This window comes from Clupea harengus, chromosome 11 (genome assembly GCF_900700415.2).
Source record: "Clupea harengus chromosome 11, Ch_v2.0.2, whole genome shotgun sequence".
In the NCBI taxonomy this organism is placed as follows: Eukaryota; Metazoa; Chordata; class Actinopteri; order Clupeiformes; family Clupeidae; genus Clupea; species Clupea harengus.
In genome coordinates, this window is record NC_045162.1 from 19,908,958 (window position 1) to 19,928,779 (window position 19,822).

Here is a 19,822-nt window from a genome sequence, read left to right on the forward strand (position 1 = left end):
CACACAGACACACACAGACACACACACAGACACACACACAGACACAGAGTGCACACACACACATGCAATGCACACAAAAAGTCCACTCATGCTGTATTTATTCTCTGAGTGCACAATGTACGTGTTGAATTGATACGTTATTGTTTTTGCTTTGTGTGTGTGTGTGTTTGTGGTTGGTTGTGTGTGTGTGTGTGTGTGTACACTATGTAGTCAGGACTTCTGTGCACTCCACCACTCCATCTCTCTCTCTCTCTCTCTCTCTCTCTCCCTCTCTCCCTCTCCATCAGTGAAAATGATTGTACACCTCTCCACAATGCTCTGACAGACTCTTAATCCCTGGGTCATCCTTGTCTGAATACATGGAGGTACGATGGATGATGCACATGTCCAAAGAACCAACCTTTTATGTGCATATCCCATGCCTGTTCCAGGATCTCTTTTCACTTTATTTATATACAGTATCTTATACATTGTTAAAAACTTCAGTGAATGGAGGTAGGGAGAAGAAAGGCTTCTTTTACTGCTGTGGTGGTGAAGGTTTCATTGGGTCATAGGGACAGAGAAAACTCTTACTTCTTGAGGAAGCTTAGGTCCTTCAATATGTGCAGCAAGACGTTGCTTATCTTTTACCAGTCTGTTGTCGCAAGTGCAATTTTCTTTGCAGCCATCTGTTGGGGCAGCAGCATCAGAGCCAGTGACACTTAGAAACTGAACGAGCTGATAAAGAAAGCTGCCGCTCTCTGCTGGGGACGGCTCTGAAACCCAGGGAGTTGGTTGTTTGAGAAAACGATTTTTTGCTCAACATAATGGACAGCACTTCACATCCCCTGCATGACCTACTGGTCAGCAGCGTGTTTTTCAGTTGGAGTCTCCTTCAACTCCGCTGTAGTAAGGGCCTCCAGAAGAAGTCGTTCTTGCGCTTCGCAGTTGCAGTATATAATGACTCCCTTTCAGTCTTTATCCTCTGAATGCACGATGCGCATTATACATTTAATTTCGCACTGTTAGAGCTATATTTCAACATTTTTTTATTCTACTTATTTTATCTAGGTTGTATAAATGAATAGATTTGTTAATACTGTGTTTTAACCTACCCCAGAGTTTTTGTGTAAGTTATGTGGGTTTTGTCTTATCTATCTACATAGCTGTACGTGTGTACGTGTGCGTCTTTATGTATCTGTGTATGAGCGTGAGAGTGTTTGTGTCTTTATATATCTGTGGGTGTGAGTGTGTGTGTGTGTGTGTGTGTGTGTGTTTATGTGTGTGTGTGTGTGTGTGTGTGTGTGTGTGTGTGTGTGTGTGTGTGTGTGTGTGTGTGTGTGTATTTGCAGCATGCTGGGACTCCCCTGCGTCTGGTACTAAGTCATCCGCTGTTAATTGTGTTAGCGCCACAGCTGTCTGTGCTAGCTGGGGCCAGATTGGGCCACAGCGCTACAGGCTCCTTCTGCCTTCCCTTCCACTGGGCTGAGCTTCCAGGACACACACATGCCTCCACTCTCTGCCACCCCATTGGATCTGCCCCCCCCCTCTCGTCCTCGTCCTCCAGAAGCCAGGCTGTACGTCTGTCTCCTCCACCCCAGTTAGCAGGGAGCGCTAAGCAGCTACCAGCCCTACCCACGACCCCCTTTTGACAGACACACCAAGAACAGCGTTCAGGAAATTGCTGTGTGTGTGTGTGTGTGTGTAAGTGTGTACATGTAAAAGGAAAACGCCTCCATACACACAATCAGGCAGCTCACTGATAATTGTTGCCATAGCAACTCCTAAAACAATAAAGACTAGACATGTCTGCCTCTGAGGAATCACTGTTAATGTTCCTGTTCCTCTTGGGGTTGTCTGTAAAGCCACGACTGTTGTTAACTACCATTAATGTAGTACTACATTGATGCTTCTCAACCTACTTTATCCTCTGATCGTGTAACATAATAATAAGGAGATATATGACCTATTATGATGGATCCTGGTAATGATGTCATTAACATTGGTTTGATGTCTTTCTGGTCCGCCATCTTGACTTGTCAGACTGTTTGGATACTTTGATCATGTGCCTCTTTGCCTGTGGGAAAGATGGGAGGAGCACAGGGTGGTCTCTGTGTGTGTGTGTGTGTGTGGGTGCTGTGTGTTTGTCCACTCTTTGTATACATTCATGTGGTGTATGTGTAGTTCTTAAAAACAACGTCCTGCTTTTATAGGTGAGCGTCTTTGTACTTGTTTGGCGGTGTATTTATGCATCAGTTAATGCATATGTGTGTGCATCTTCTCTGCGATTGATATATGTGTGTCTGTTTGAATGGGTATATGGGTTTCTGTATCCTTTCGGTGTGTGTGTGTGTGTGTGTGTGTGTGTGCGTGTACACGTGTGTACGTTTGCTTGCGTGTCAAGCAGGTGTGAGTAGACATGAGGTTTGATCAGAACACGGCAGAAGGGCTCCAGACTGTCTGTCCAGCCGTCCAGCCCCCCTCCCCCTACGCCTTCAGCTCCGCCACCATCCAGCCTCCGTCCCCACCCCCACCCCACCATGTCCTTCAGCACGTTCCTCGTCCCTTCATCCCCTCTGCCACCACCCAGTGTCCTGTCAGACCGTCCCATCTCCCCTCACCAGCTCTGATGTGCTTGGAGCCACCCCCTCTGTGTCTCAATGCCACCCCCCCCCCCCCCCCCCCACCACCACCACCACCACCAGCCTCCTGCCACGTCGCCCGCCTGCTGTCCCTCCATCTCTGTCTCCGTCCCGACCCTCTCTCTCTCTCGCGCGCGTCCGGTCTCTGTTTCTCTCTCTCTCTCTCCTCGCCATGGTGTCACTGTCCCTACTCTCCCCAAAACACGTCTAACACTCGTGCAGTCATTATTCATGAGAAGGTCATGACCCCAATAGAAACAGAATCTTGCGTACAGTAGCCTTTCTGTCTCCTTGATCAGCTGTTTCCCTCTGTTGTACCTCACTTGGATAGAAGTCGTTATCAAATGAATTGATTTGAATGCAGTGCAAAAATACACCATTTAATAACCATTTAATAATGATCACTTCTCTTATAATCTGTGGTCTGTGAATTTGTTAATTGCACTGTGGGAAACAGCATTGATCGAAGGTTGGCCATGCCATCTCTGCCATCTCTCGGCTGTCCTACTTCCTGGTTCAAGGACTCCCCACCACACCATGTCCCCAATCCCCCCCTCTCAACCTACCCCCCCCCCTTCCTTCCCTTTTCTCTCCACCAGCTCCATCATCGTCCACCATCCGCACCACCCCCTTTCCTCTTTCTCCCCAACACGCAGAGCTGTACCCAGCGTCGCCCTTGCTGTGGACCCTGTGTGGGTCCTCCTCCAGACCTGGGGCTGTGTCAGGGTGCTCGGATGAAGGGCGGGCGGGCGGGCGGGCGGGCAGGAGGCAGGAACAGATGGCACAACATGGGGACGCCAGGGCAGCGCGAGGCCAGAGCAGGGGTGGCTTATTCAGGACATACGATGACACCCTCTCTGCTCGACTGGACCCATGGCCCTGGTGTCCTGTTTCGAGGACACTCTAGGGTGGGCACAGGCACGGACACACACATGCCAACCTGTTCCATGCCCACTTGGCTGTCGGCGGCGGCGTCAACAGGTTGGCACAGCCATGCGCTCCCTCCTTGCCCATCTGTCTTGGGACAGCTGTCTGCACATCTGGGCTCCCCTGGACAGAGGTTGCCCTTAGGAGACCCATGTAATGCATACAGCAGACACACACACTCACACACACTCTTACACACACACACACAGACAGTCACACACACAGACATTTTTTTAATGAAAAGTTAATTTGCAGATAATATGTGTAATAAGTCTGGGAACCACTGCTCTAAATGATGGTTGGAAATGGACTGGAAATCACAATTAATTAATTAGCAGAGGCTTTTATCCAAAGTGAGTTACAGAACAACAGTAGCTGCTGATATAGATGATTTTCTTGCTCCATAGTCACACCATCTGTCACTGGCTTGCCTACAAGATCATCAGGCAAGGCCATTTAATGATGGGGGTCTGTAAAGCAGAGGAAACATTTCGGTTTGCTTTCTGTTTTCTGGGTTGGCAAGACAAAGCCCACCCTGTTATCTGGTCATCAGAGCTATTTCTGCAACTGAATTATCATCTTCCTTGAAAACATGAATACATGCTCCAGCAAGCTTTGTGCGTTGGTTTGCAAATAAAACGTGTTTTTTGAAATTTTTGTAAACAAAAGCTGTCTGAAGTGGGCATGATAAATGTTGAGAGAGAGAGAGAGAGAGAAATGCAAAGACAGAGACACTATGGTGCGGTGGTACCAGGGGAAGGCCTTGAGAAGAGATGAAAAGGCATTTTTGAGTTTGGACACATCTTTATTGTGCCATTGAATAGTCTGTATGTGTTTGTGTGTGTGTGTGTGTTTTGTGTGTTGCAATTCATATGTGTGAATCTGTGTTTGAGTGAGTGTGTGCTTTGTCTGCTACAATTTGTGTGTCTGTTTGGCTGGCGGTGCATCTGTATCTTTTTTTTTCCCTGTTTCTCTTCCTGAATGTGTGTCCTAAGGGTGATGGCCGTATATATGTTCATTCCTTTGGTCACAGTGCACAAAAAGTAGTGCTACGATGTTGGATGTTACAGGGACTGTGGTCAATGCAAATGCAGATTCCACTGTTCTAATTGCATGAAAAGATAAACGGTTTTTATTCCAATTTTATGCATATGGTGATGTGTTCTTTATGACAGTTTTCCTGAAATTAGATTTTAAAACAAAAATTGCAATATATTGGCTTCCTTACAGCATCACGATATATTGCAATATGTTGAATCATAACCTCTGTATCATGATGTGTATTGTATCGCCAGATTCTTGCCAATACACAGCCCTCTCTCTCTCTCTCTCTCTCTCTCTGTGTGTGTGTGTGTGTGTGTGTGTGTGTGTGTGTGTGTGTGTGTGTGTGTGTGTGTGTGTGTGTGTGGCTTCACTGTTTCTGAGCTTTTGTGTAAGCCCAAGCATACACGTGTGTGTGTGTATATGTGAGTTGAACACATTGTTAAGACTTGATTGTGAAACATTGTGAAGTTGTGTGTATGTGTGTGGGTAGTACACAAGGTGATTAGTTAGTGTGGATATGGAAAAGAGAAATTGTGAGTGCATGTAGCTTGGAGGACACCAAATAGAAGTTTTGTGAGTGTACGTTTGTACTCATTCATGGAGTTACTACCCTTCACATTTCTTGAGGCCTTAATTGCTACCAGCAACTGAGGAGTAAAATGCTAGCGTGTGTGTGTGTGTGTGTGTACAAGGTCGGCGTATTGAAATGGCCTCTGATTCCAAAGGGCACTAAAGCATCAGTTAAATACCTTCAGCTGCGTGGGTGTTGCCGCACAGTAGCACATATTCACATGTGACTGATAGAATGTCACCTAACGTCACAGAAACCGTAGCCACAAAAGAAGATTGCTGCAGGGACCACTTCCATAGAGATGCAACTTTTACAATAGCTATTGTAAAAGATGTGGTGATTGTGTGCTTGAGTTTGTGACTGATTTTGGCTGCTTTGAACAAGGCTGAATGTGAATGAGTAGTAAGGCGATTCTTTATCGACTCAACAAGTGTTGGAAGCGTGCGATGACTGACTGACTGTTGGCTGGGACTAGAGCAGGAAAGTGAAGAGTGGGAGTGTATGCATTATAGACATGGAGAAACATTAAAGACCAGGATGACCATGTTAGTTTATATTTTATATGACAGATTTAATGGGAATATCAGAGTAAAATTGCCCAGATCTCATCTGAATTATTTTGTGCTCTCCTAAAGAGGAGTGGTTTCAGTTTTATATCTGTGAAATGATCTTCATAATGCTTGTGGGTATGGCTATATTTACCTTTAATCTTTATAGAGCATTTGTGTGTGTGTGTGTGTGTGTGTGTGTGTGTGTGTGTGTGTGTGTGTGTGTGTGTTCACATGCACACACACACAGAAGTGATATAGATTATATAAATGAGTAAACACAGGATATATGAGGCGACATGTATTGTGTATATGTGTGTGTGCACAATTCATTCACACAATTGGCAAACAATGTTTGTGTGTGTGTGTGTTTATTGACAGCCGTTGTGTGTGTGTGTAATGACAGTGTTGTGTGTTTTCCACAGGGCTCCTCGCTTTAAAGGCTACCAGCAGCAAGACAGTCAGGAGCTCCTTCACTACCTGCTGGACGCCATGAGGGTGGAGGAGACCAAGGTGAGCTCTGTCCTCCACACTAGCGCCACACACCATCTGCAAACACACTCATTTACTCCAAAAAATAGTAGACACTACACAGTATGTTAACTCCATGAAGAGTACCAGTATACAGATCTACTTAGAGTGCCTGTTGGAATACATTGGCTTTCCAGCGGCACTGGAAAACAAGAAACGTTTGAATGAAGGGTTGTGTACGGTGTCCTTGAAGAGTAGCCATATACATCAGTAGTTTGGCAGTAGACCTGGGCCCCTAAACTAAATTAAAAGGACAAATAGCAATGCGCAGTGAGAACAGGCAGGGATACCTATACATTTTAATTTCAGACTACATCCACAACGACAACGGAGGGTTTTCAGAATTGTTTTTCCTTTGTGTTTTCAAAATGATTTGCGTCCACATGACAATGTTTAGAGAGCTAACCCGCGTCCACACACAAATGCAAACAGGAGTGAAAACGCATCTGATTTCTTGCGTAACCTATGCTGCAAGTTATAGCCAACAACTAAACAAGATTATCATCAAATCAATGACACTGTAACACAAGATAATCCTATGAATTGCATCAGCAAAATGTGGTTGGGGCGAACAGAATTTGAACCTACCCTGCTAGCATTTAGTTCCTAGCATTTAGCATCACTTTTATCAAACAAACCCAGAAAAGGCTTTGGCTACTGATGTTTCTGATATATTATGTCCTCCTCGTTGAAGTAGAACAAATTGGCTGACAGCTATGCAAAAAAAGATTTACATAACATTTACATAGAGCTTAGTAGGTGCTCTACTGTAGAGCAAACAACAAATTTGTGGTTTGCGAACGAGAAGAGAACACCAGAGAAGATGGAAAATCTTGTGAGGGGGTCTGCCTGACATGAAATCATTCCAGTTTCACAGGAGAAAAAGGTGTTTGAAGGAACTCATTTATACATTAAACTCCCTCGTCTGTGCATAGACACTCCCCACCTTTGCACTGATCCACCCACTTCAATCTTGAGTGTGGAATTGTTCAAACTGTGATTGTGTGCTGTAATGCACTGGCCATACTTGTGTCCGGGAGTGTGGAATTGTTCAAACTGTGATTGCTTAGCGGCTGAAAGAGGGGAATTTGTGCTCAACCAATATGCCGTTGGCAACCAGAAATCAATCTTTCATTGTTTGCAGGAGAGCTTGCCTGTTTGTTTTCCTTGCAGTGATTAGAGTACACAAAGGCAACGCCTTCGACTAGTCACGGCCAGTGTTCGCCTCGACCACAAGCTCAGTGTGTCACATGAATGCTTGCACTGCTTTGGTGCTGATTTTGAAGAGTGACGTGAGGTGAAATGTCCATAAATTGAGGCCATATTCAAAAACCTGTCTAACATAGAAACACAGAGTCAATAGAATGAGTTGCCCATATTGTAAACGGCTGTAATATGTACAAGGGACTCTATACTGCACATCATGACCGGATTGTTGATTTAATTGCCATTGCTGTGAGAGTCCACTACCAAATTACGTGACTATGTACAAACACATATTGCCAGGAACATCCCCACCGCCTCTGATGTGTTCTTAGACAAAGGTTGAGCAGATCTTATCAGGTTGTGTGTTTGATCCATATATGGACATAGCCTTCTCTGATAAACTGATCAAGTGCAGTGCCTTGCATAAGTTTTCACCCCCTTGGATGTTTTACCCTTTTATTGCTTTTATAAATCAATCATGGTCAATATAAGTTGGCTTTTTTGACAAGAAAATTCACAAAAAGCCCCATTTAATGTCAAAGTGAAAACAGATTTCTACACAGTTATGTCAATTAAATAAAAATATGTAATGAAAAATAAGTGATTCCATAAGTATTCACCCCCTTTAAAGTGACTGACCTAATTCAACAGAGGTCCAGCCAATTGGTGCTAGAAGTCTCACAATTAGTGAAATGGGGATCAGTGTGCAGTGAATGTATCTCAAGTGACTGTAGTATAACGACACCTGTGTCTGGAAGGTCCATTCACTGGTCAGTATTCCTGGCTACCATTACAGGGGAAGGATACAAAAAAATGTCCAAGGCACTAAACATCCCCTGGAATTCTGTTAAATCCATCATCAAGAAATGGAAGGAATATGGCACATGTGTAAATCTGGCTAGAGCAGGCCGTCCTCACAATCTGAGTGACCGTGCAAGAAGGAGACTAGTGAGAGAGGCCACCAAGACACCTATGACTACTCTGAAGGAGTTAAAAGTTTCAGCAGCTGAAATGGGAGAGACTCTGCATACAACAACTTTTGCCCGGGTTCTTCACCAAAATAAAAACTTTATGGAAGAGAGCCACTGTTGGGCTTTTTTGTGAGTTTTTGTGTCAAAAAAGCCAACTTATATTGACCAAGATTGATTTATAAAAGCAATAAAAGGGAAAAACATCCAAGGGGGTGAATACTTATGCAAGGCACTGTATCAGCCCATACTTGCAAGTATCAGTGATCTAGGTTATGTATGCAAGTTGGGTATATTTATATTTATTTATTTTTATTTGTAATAATTATTAAATAAAATTATATTTGGCAGCCTCTGGCGTGTTCACAAGCAACTAGTTAGTTAGCATTAGTTGGCAGGCCAACCTAAGGAAAACTCTAGGCAGCTGGCAACATTGTGCTTAATCTCAGCTGTAGTGGGCAGCCTTGCTGTGTGGCGCAGGCGATGATTCCTGTACCCATGGGGGTCAAAGATTGTATTTCATCTCTGGAAACATTTGAATCCCTTTTGTTAATATAATTGGTGGATTCAAATTAAGAATTTTAAATGTGTTCCCTTTTCGTGTGTGCGTGTGTGCGTGTGCGTGTGCGTGTGCGTGCGCGTGCGTGCGCGTGCGTGTGTGTGTTTTCTTTTCTCTTAATGAATGTTAGTGCTCATCCACGTGCAACAGAATAACTGCACAGCATGCATTTGACTGGCCTTTGTTCCATACCCTGTGTGTAGTTTTTGGATGGTGTAGACAGACCCCCCCCCCCCCCACACACACACACACACACACACACACACACACACACACACACACACCCTCCCTCTTTCCACCTCCCAAATACTGTCAGTGGGTCAAGGCTACAGAAAGAGTCAGGACTTGCCCCCCACCCACCGCACTGGTTAGGTGTGAGTGGGGCAACAGACTTGGATCTCTTGTTGGAGTCAGGGACCCGTTGGGCTGCTCTTACCCCACTGGTGTGGAGCAACCGTGGGCAGCGGGTGCCATGAGTAGTGGTCAGCCGTGCCCCCCACCCCCCCAGGTCCCCAGCAGGCCCCATGCAGACCTGTGAATGTTCCCAGTTGTGCCACTAAAAGGAGGCTGCTAGTGTGGAGGGCGCCGGCTTTGTGCTCCCTGGGAAACAAGCAGCTGCTCAGTGTGGCTTTGTGATGGACCCACCACTGCCCACACACACACACACACACACACACACACACACACACACAGACACACACACACACACACAGACAGACAATCAACTCTTTAACCAGAGACGCTTGAAGTGGGGGGTGAGGAGTAGAGTCCCTAACCCCCCCCCTATTAAGGAAGAAGAAGTGGGAGGGGAACAACCCAGCCTGGACTAGTGTACACACAGATTACAAGGTTGATTTTTACTGCACACTCTACAACATTCAACAATGTCCTTTTTTTATCACACTCACACACAAACACACACTCACACACACATTCACATATTCATAATCACACACTCAGAAAAACAGATTTACAAACATTGACATGGACCACCTCCCCTCCAAGAAAGATTCATGGTGTATGTTTTTTTTTTTTTCTTTTTTTTTCATACATTCAAACCATCCTACCCAATGGGACACACACACACACACACACACACACACCTAGCAGAGCCAGCACCATTCTTGTGCCCAGTGCTTTGGCATTCCCAGCCCCTTCTCTCCTCTCCTCAGGGTCTTGGAGCGCTAATCGCTACCAGGTCCAGCCATTTGTATCAGCAGCCAAAATATGCTAATAGGGGCCATTACAAATTACCACCAATTAGCCTTGGTTAGCTAATGATCACAGTCTTGGCATGGCCCACTGATCCAGGCTGGGATGGGAGCTCCTCAAGGTGAGAAGAGAGGGGAGAGGCCTGTTATTGTTGTTTAAAGGGGGGGGGGGGGGGGGTTGGTGGTGGTTGTGGTAAGTTTGGGTGGGGGGTGTGTCTGGTAATTAATAAGTGGGTTACTCAGCGGAGTCTGACTGTGTGTGTTTGGGTCACGGGAGGGGGTGCTCGGGGAGAGATGAGGAACACGGATTAATGAAGCTTTTGACCTAAATAGCCAGTCCAGTGAGGAGGGGGTCGGACAATGGGGGTGACTGGTCGAGCCCCGCAACCGACCCACAGCCAATTATCTATTGATTGGTGCTTTACTGTGGCTGTGTGTCCTCTCAGCTTTCTCACCAACAAACTCACTGGCCACGTCACCTCTCATTAGGACATCACACACACACACACACACACACACACACACACACACACACACACACACACACACACACACACACACACCACATAAATCGTATGCTCTGATGTGATTCATACATGCAGTTAAATTGACAAGCTGTGAGGAAGATGTATTTGAGTAATACACACACACACACAACACACTCAGACACTTATATCGTCAGACAGAGGATCTCTAACTCAACCGTGCATACATACTCTGTGTCTCTTTCACCCACTCTAATGACTAACAAACACACACAACACACACACACACACACACACACACACACACACACACACACACACACACACAAAAAAAAGCCAAACACTGTCTTCATCAGTGCCCTTTCACTAATAAAAAGAGTAGCTGGTTGATTGCTGATCCCTCTCCTGTATCCATGCAACACACACACACACACACACACACACACACACACACACACACACAGTACTATACATATCCGACATGGGAGTGTATTTTCTTAATGTACAGGCATATGCCTGTGTACACACTTTTATGCACAGATGCCAGCATGGCCTCTGCACTATATGTGTTTTTTATGCTTGGCAAAACACACACACACACAAATGCATGCATATATGAGCTTATATAGCAGTCAGCAGTAGACTTCTGGTCTACTGTAAATTAAATGAGAGATCCCGTGTTCATTCCACTGCTGTGTAGTTATCTAATAGTTGACTTTGTGATATTGTATTTATTTGTATTGATTTGGTTATTTATTATTATTATTATTATTATTATTATTTTCTGCTTTTTGTCATTCATACTTTTAAATTCAGTTTTGATGTTGCCCTTTACATTCAGGTTGCATTAAGAAAGTCTAATTAAATGCAGTAATTACCACCGAAGGCTATGAACTGCAGCGCTTCAAGTGACTCGCTGTTATTTAATGTTGAGAATAATGTTTACGTTCATCAATGAGTAGATCGCGAATGCACACGTTTTGTTAGGAGACTCTGGATATAAACAGTAATTCATTAGCCGACATAAACGACCCATGAACCACTGCATCGGATATTTCTTTTGGGTTATTGATAGTGGATGGTAATCTTTACTATCACAGATAAAGAGACCGGGGAAAGAGAGGGATGATGATGATGAGCAGTCGGAGGGCGAGGCTGTGTTCTTCCTCCTGTGCACAGATGGAGAGAGTAGCTTCTCAGAGTTGATCTGACTAGCTCAGACGGCAGCCTCCCGGAATGCAATCGCTAGTCCCCAGACTGGTGCAGAGAAGTCTAGGATTCTACTACCCAAATTGACATCGCAACGGAACACGTCTTCCAAACCAATCACGACTTAACAAGTACATCGTCGTCATACCGATTGACGCGACAAAAACAATCTGAATATTTCTCCTTCTGATTTCATCTTCAGTCGTCTCGGTTAGCTAGTGTGCCTGATGACGGAGCGGAACAGAGGGATCTGACCGGGTCTGTTCCTGGCCCGAGCCTCTCAGCTGTACAGAGATAAACTAGCTGTCCACAGGAGAAGAGGGACATAGAGGTCAGAGAGTAGAAATATCTACGCTTCTGCCGTTTGACCCCGATACTGACACGGGGACATGGTTTCACTCTACTGTAAAACAAACTGTCATTAATGTAAGACATGTTCAACACAAGCATATGAAACCCAAAAGTCATAAAACACAAAGATCAGTAACTGACATAAATCATAAAACACAAAAGTCAGTCACGGACATTAATCATAAAAACTCAAAACCAATAATTGACATAAATTATAAAACACAAAAATCAGTAACTCGCATAAATCATAAAACACAAAAATCAGTAATTGACATCAATTATAAAACATAGAGCCAATAATTGACATAAATCAACCCTATTTTAGTTCATGGCCTGATTTGTATTAATAACAGTTAACTGTTAATTAAAGGATGCATTTCTGTTAAAAACTATTACTAATTATTTCAAAAATATTTATGATCCATAGTACGCATACCATGCTACGAAATCATGCTGCAGCGCTACCATGAAAATGTCCTCGTTGGTCTCGGTCACATCTCACTTTATTTGTCGTCATTTTGTTTGGTTATGTTTGGTTTGTTTGTATCCACTTGACAGCGGATCAAGGCTGGCATCCTGAAAGCGTTTAACAACCCAACCGAGAAGACGGCTGATGATGAGACCAAACGTCAAGTCAAAGGTCTGTGATGTGTGCAACTGCCGCACGCTGGCCAGGGCAACAGCGCCATCTTGTGGCTACTTAAATTAACTACTTCTTCATCATCACAGCTGCCAGAATGAAGAGAATCAGCTGTAATTATGGTCATCTTTATGTACAAGTTGATATGTCTACTACTAGTAGCTGTTGTGGTAGTTCAAGTTTGTTTCTGCATTGACATGCTTATGTGTTCATATCAGTCGGAAATACACTGCACAATATAGCAGGAAAGGCAGTAATTGAGTAAAGTATTACTTTATTGAAATACAGAAGGGATGGAACACATGCATATTCTTATCTTACTGTGTGATATTAAACTGCACACATTGAAATGTGTTTTTCTCTTAACAGCATATGGTAAAGACGGTGTGAAGATGAACTTCGTGGATCGCATCTTTGTGGGAGAGTTAACTAACACCATCATGTGTGAGGAGTGCGAACATGTAGGTAACACGCGCACACACACACAAAAATACTTGTGATGTGTTTGGTGATTAAGAATGTTGCACAACTGTAGTTTTATTTGCCCTTCTCTGCACCTCCCTTTCTCCCCTGTCCTCCTCATCTCCTCTCCTCTCCTCTCTTGTTTTCTCTCCTTCCCAGATCTCCACAGTGAAAGAGGCCTTCATTGACATCTCACTGCCAATTATAGAGGAGAGGGTGAGCGACAGCCTTGACCTCACATTCCTTCTCATGTCAGCTCCGCACAGCTCACCACACACATGCAGCAGACACAGAGTGAATGCATTGAGTTTGGTGTGTGTGTGTGTGTGTGTGTGGGGGGGGGGGGGGGGGGGCACGTGCGTGTTTTATGTATACTTATGTGAGCATATATGTGTGTGTGTATACCTATGTGTGATACAGAAGATAAGCATGTCTTCAGCTTGTTGCTATGGTCTCTCTCTCTTCCCCCCCCCCCCTCAGATCTCCAAGCCCTCCAACCCAAGCAGATCAGGAAAGAGCAGTCGGGAGCAGGAGGCTGCCGTCACCCACGGCGACGAGCCCTTGACGACACACACTCAGGGTAACAGGGCCATCAGGAGGATGAGTGGACCGGTACGTGTGCGCCAGGACTCCCATTCACAGCTCTCCTCTACCCTTCCGTCTTCCTGCAAGAATTTGTGCATGAATGTCATGCATGTGGGTCTGGGCTCTGTAGATAGTGTGCCTGTTTGCGTGTGCCTTCTTGTGGGAAAGATATGGTAGAGAGAAACAGGTCCAGGTGCAGTGTATGCCTTCTTGTGGGAAAGATATGGGAGAGAGAAACAGGTCCAGGTGCAGTGAAGGTTTGTTTTGCGCAGCAGCTGGTGGAGGCTTGATGGCACCTTTCTGAAGAAGCCCCAGGTGATCCTGTAGAAGGGTTCATTAGGATTGTGTCCTTCAAATGAACCCACCTTGTCCAGTTGTATACTTGAACTTTTTTTTTTAAGTTTGCAACTACAAAGCTAAACTAAATCAGGGCCTGTTCATATCGTGTCTCACCACTATTGCCATTGTTTGTGTAAGGTGTAAAAGAGAGAGGTTGTGTGAGTGAGTGAGTGTGTGTGTGTGTGTGAGTGACATAAACTGAGTGCAGTGTGTTCTCCTCAGAGGCAGCCTGGCCGCCATTTGTCCAGCAATCAAGACGAAAGGGGCGGGGCCAGCTGCAGCTCCGCCCTTAACGAGGAGGATCTCTGCTCAGCGGGGAGGGGCTTTGGCATCTGCAGGGGAGGGGGGGCTTCTGGCAGCCAATCGGAAGGCAGCGAGAAGGACTTGGGTGCCCAGGACAGCAGTAACGACGCCGACAGTGAGGCGTCCGAGAGCGAGTGGTCGCCCCGCTCGCCCCCCGGGCCCAGCCATCGGACCAGCATCGCCGCGGCCGAGCGCACCCCCAAACCGGCACCCACCCCGGCCCCAGCGCACTCCCCTCTGACCCCTCACAGCGCCAATCGGCCCCAGCAGGGCGGCGCCGTGGAGCAGCTGGTCAGTGCCGTCTCCAAACTGGGCCTCGTGCACACCTCCCCCGACACACTGCCCCTAGAGGAGCCCGGTGAATCAGCCGGCCAGGCTGCGCAGCCCGACCAACGCCACCACCCCCAGCAGCCGCAGCAGCAGCATGGCCACCAGGGGGCGTTCCAGGCGCTGTCCCACAGCTACACGCCCTGCTCCAAGGAGTGTTCGGTGCAGTCCTGCCTCTACCAGTTCACCTCTGTGGAGCTGCTCATGGGCAACAACAAGCTGCTGTGTGAGAACTGCACCGAGCGCAGGCAGAGACAGCTCAGGAAGAGCAGCACGTCAGGTGAGCCAGAGAGAGATGGGGGGGTGGGGGGGGGGGGCAGGGGCAGGCGAGAGAGGGAGATGTGTGACACAGGGAGATGAGAGAGAGAGAGAGAGAGAGAGAGAGAGAGAGAGAGATGGATGTGTGATGGATGTGTGAGACGGGTGGGCAAGAGAGAGACATGGCTCAGGAAGAGGCCTGAGGGAGCTACAAGACAGGTGCTAGGGGAGTGACACAGTTAAAACCAGAGAAACCCACGAAAGAGAAAGGCCAGAGAAAGATGGGGGGGCACTGCTTGTGCTAAATCTGTGGCTAACTCTGCCTGAATGTGTTTGCGTGACACAGGGAAGAAATCAGAGCGGGTGTACACCAGCGCCCGCAAACAGATGCTCATCTCCTCCTTACCGCCCGTGGTCACGCTGCATCTCAAACGTTTTCACCAGGTTAGTTAGTGCATTGCCAGACTCACACACACACACTTGCATGCAACTATGTATTCACACACACGTACAATGCAATACATGCACACATATACAGCACACACATGCAAGCACAGAAACACACATTCTATACAATACTTCCCTAAACACTCACACACACACACACACACACACACACACACACACACACACACACACACACACACACACACACACACTGGTGTATAGCTGTCTGAGTGTGAAGCATTAGCTGTCTCCACCGAATATGAAAGCACTATACTGATGCAGCCCATTTCCCAATGTCATTGCTACTGGTACACAAACATGGCATCCACTTAACCACGTAGATCTTTAATCAGATTCATGTGAACAGTCCTTCTGCTCTCGCCACCTTCTTGCTGTGCTGATGGCCAGTTTTGTAGCCTCTCGTCTTGTTCTGTCCCCAGGCAGGGATGAATCTGCGGAAGGTCAACCGGCACGTGGATTTCCCTCTCATCCTGGACCTGGCGCCCTTCTGCTCCGCCTTGTGCAAGGTACTACATTTACATTTACATTTACATTTAGTCATTTAGCAGACGCTTTTGTCCAAAGCGACGTACAAGGGAGAGAACAGTCAAGCTAAGAGCAATAAAAAAGCATGGTGTAACAATAAATACTACTTTACATGAGAATTAGAAAAACAACAACCTAGAAAAGAGGAAAAAGAAGTGCAGGAATGTAACTGCTGAAGTGCAAGTTAAGCGCTAGTCAGGTGCCAGTTAGGAGGGGAGGTGCTCTCTGAAGAGTTGGGTCTTCAAAAGCTTCTTGAAGGTAGAGAGGGACGCCCCTGCTCTGGTAGTACTAGGCAGTTCGTTCCACCAACGTGGAACTATAAATGAAAATAGTCTGGATTGCCGTGCTTGCACGGACGGCAGTGCCAAACGACGCTCACTAGACGAGCGCAGCGTCCTGGGTGTAACATTTGCCCTTACAAGAGCATTTAGGTAGGTGGGAGCAGAACCAGTAAGCACTCTGTAGGCAAGCATAAGTGACTTGAACTTAATGCGAGCAGCTACTGGCAGCCAGTGGAGCTCGATGAGTAGCGGGGTGACGTGTGCTCTTTTCGGTTGGTTGAACACCAGACGCGCCGCCGCGTTCTGGATCATCTGTAGTGGTTTCACCACGCAAGCCGGCAGGCCCGTTAGGAGGGCGTTGCAGTAGTCAAGGCGGGAGCTCACCAAGGTTTGCACCAGCAGCTGGGTGGCATACTGGGTTAGGTACGGCCTGATTTTGCGGATGTTGTATAGCGCAAAGCGGCACGACCTGGAGACAGAGGCGATGTGGGCCGTGAAGGTCAGTTGGTCATCAATAATGACCCCGAGGTTTCTTGCTGTTTTGGATGGAGCAAGAGATAAAGAGTCAGTATTGATCTTGATGTTGTGGTGGATGACCTGTTTGGCTGGGAAGACCATCAGTTCCGTTTTGGCCAGGTTCAGCTGAAGGTGGTGATTTTTCATCCATGTGGATATATCAGCGAGACAGTCCGAAATCCGCGTCGAGACCGTGGTGTCCTCAGGAGGGAAAGACAGAAACAGTTGAGTATCATCGGCATAACAGTGGTAGGAAAAACCATGCGAGCGGATGATAGGGCCCAACGAGGTGGTGTAAATGGCAAAGAGAAGTGGTCCCATCACCGAGCCTTGGGGCACCCCAGTGGTGAGGCGGTGAGGTACAGACAGATGACCTTGCCATGACACGTTGAACGAGCGCCCAGTGAGGTAGGATTCAAACCAGGAGTGCGCAGGAGTGCGGTTAGAAGGTTAGAACCTTAAGGAACCAAGATCTAGAGGCAGGCTTTGTTGCTTTTTATGAGCACACTGGGCTAAACATTGAATTCTAATCAAAATGATTTTGTTACAATGCCATTTTTTATTTTTTTTTAAATAAGAATGTATATATGTGTGTGTGCTTGTTTTGTGTGTGTGTGTGTGTGTTTGTGTGTGTGTTGTAGAACCTTGTGCCAGGTGAACGAGTTCTTTACAGTCTCTATGGGATTGTAGAGCATAGCGGATCGATGCGGGGAGGCCACTACACGGCTTACGTGAAGGTTCGCAACCCAGTGAAGAGATCGGATCAGCGCCGGAACCAGTCAGGTGAGCCCACTCCTTCCCCACCTGCCGACGCTCAAGGCAGACCACCTCAGCCTTCTGCCTCTCACTGAATAGATCTCTTGAAGGACTCGGTTGAGTGTTTGCATCTCTCTGTGGGCATTATTTCCTTGCAGCCTTGAAGACAGTTAAGTGTGTGTGTGTGTGTGTGTCTGTGTGTGTGTGTGTATTTGTGTGTTTTGTAAGTTTTATTCTTGATAAAGGCCTTGGCAACTGTCATTTGTTCTTCAAGTAAATGGCAGCTACCTGTTTTTTTATTTGGCCTCACATTCTGGTGCATGTTGAACTCGTATTGAGACACGAACACGGTCTGAACGAAACCACTCACACTGTGACACAAACCCACAAAAGCAGAAACAGAAACAGCAACAGAAAAGTTGTCACCCACTCACCTTACTTCTATGCTACACCTTCCCCCTCCTCCAGTGGAGCCCCTGCCATCGTCTGAAAGAAAATATTCCCAGAACTTTCCATCTCTCTTTCTTTATTTCCCCCACCAGTCAGCTTGACAACCGAATTTATTTAGTGTCTTGCAAAAGATCTGGCCTTCACACAGCAGCCATCCTCAGCCAACCTCTGATGGCGATAAACAACAATGCTGCCTGAGATTACCAGTCACATGCCAGTTGTGAGGTGGCATGACATGTCAATTGATGTGTCTTATGTCTTAATAAGAAGGTTCCTGTGTCGTCATAAGTTGCGTGCAGTCGTGCCACTTATCTCCTTTTTTTTGAGTTTGGCATGAGGGTGGTTATTGAAGCAGGGCTACACGGTCATAACCAGGGTGCGATTTGCTGGGGTAAACCTGCACCCTGACTGCAATGCCAAAGAGCCAGGCTCTTATATATGGGGAAGACCCTGCTATTTATAGCCATAATTTGAAGTGTGTCCGGTAGTTTGTCTGTTTAATGTGGACATAAATACAAGGATTTAAAAGTGCATGTTTTTTTTCTTTAGGTGGGCGCGAGGCCAGTGCATCTTCCCAGAGTCAGTGGGTGTACATCAGTGACACCAGTGTCCAGATGGTGCCGGAGTCTCGCGTGCTCAACTCTCAGGCCTACCTGCTCTTCTACGAGGAGCTGCTTTAGGGAGCCTGGCATGGAGACACAGTAATGAGTTAATGGTTGAGTCCATTGGAGGGGTGCACCGAATGTTGGAGTCCGTTATAGGGACACATTGAATTGTATGAGCCACCTGATGGCATAAGGAAGACAATTCACGTGGCATAAACTTGCATAATATCTGCTTCAGTGTGAGGCTTGGACTTTGGAATGTATGTGTGTGTGTGTGTGTGTGTGTGTGTGTGTGAGCACGTGCATGCGCGTGCGTGTGTGGTATGGGGTAAGGGGTAGGGATCAGATGGATTTTTATTTAGCGAAGAATCTGTATTTTGTTTTAATGAAAATGTATAGATATTTTATTGTACAGCTGGATGTTAAAATGTGAAAGCGGTATTGTGGACAGGGTAAGGCAGGCGGTGAGTTTGTAAGAGTAACTGGGGGATGCCAAAGACAGATTAAAGACTCGGAGGAAGTATTAAAGGAATGGCTGCAGGGAATGCACAGGATAGCAAACCTCACAATGAGTGCCAATGGGGGAGAAGCATGTGCCGAAGGCTGGAGAGCCCTATGCATGGGTGGTGTTTGTTGTGTTGTGTTAAGGTGCTACATCAAGCTCAGTTTGTGCATAAACACACATATTCTCTCCGTCAAACACACAGGGACACACACAGGAACACACACACGCACGCAGGGACATATACACACACGCACACACACACACACTTACATACACAACACACACAGGGACATATACAACACACACAGGGACATATAGACACATCGGCACACACCTTTTTCCTCACACACAAAAAATCCCAGAGCACAGAGTAGATTGTGACCGGCAAACAAAGGGAAAATGCCAAACAGATATCTCACTAGGTTGCCAGACCTTTTTGACAATGGAAATATAGATGTTATTTTTCTGTTTTCTTGTTGCATTTTCTTTTAAATCATATATCCTGCATTCTACTGATGGACAGTGATTCACAGGTCCCTGAAGACGATGTGGCATTGCACTGCATGCAATA

The 19,822-nt window shown here is 46.3% G+C and overlaps 1 protein-coding gene across 3 annotated transcripts in view; it reads left to right on the forward strand.

The window, feature by feature from the left end:
* usp45 (ubiquitin specific peptidase 45) overlaps positions 1 to 19,249 on the forward strand; it is a 43,564-nt gene extending 24,315 nt beyond the window's left edge. For all 3 annotated transcript variants that reach the window (XM_031576023.2, XM_031576024.2, XM_031576025.2), the window contains exons 9-18: positions 6,137 to 6,224; positions 12,790 to 12,871; positions 13,241 to 13,332; positions 13,493 to 13,549; positions 13,814 to 13,945; positions 14,480 to 15,167; positions 15,492 to 15,589; positions 16,033 to 16,119; positions 17,577 to 17,718; positions 18,691 to 19,249. In XM_031576023.2, the coding sequence (XP_031431883.1) occupies positions 6,137 to 6,224; positions 12,790 to 12,871; positions 13,241 to 13,332; positions 13,493 to 13,549; positions 13,814 to 13,945; positions 14,480 to 15,167; positions 15,492 to 15,589; positions 16,033 to 16,119; positions 17,577 to 17,718; positions 18,691 to 18,821 (1,597 nt within the window). In that variant the 3' untranslated portion in view covers positions 18,822 to 19,249. The remainder of the gene's footprint in view (positions 1 to 6,136; positions 6,225 to 12,789; positions 12,872 to 13,240; positions 13,333 to 13,492; positions 13,550 to 13,813; positions 13,946 to 14,479; positions 15,168 to 15,491; positions 15,590 to 16,032; positions 16,120 to 17,576; positions 17,719 to 18,690) is intronic.
* The last annotated feature ends 573 nt before the right edge of the window (positions 19,250 to 19,822 follow it).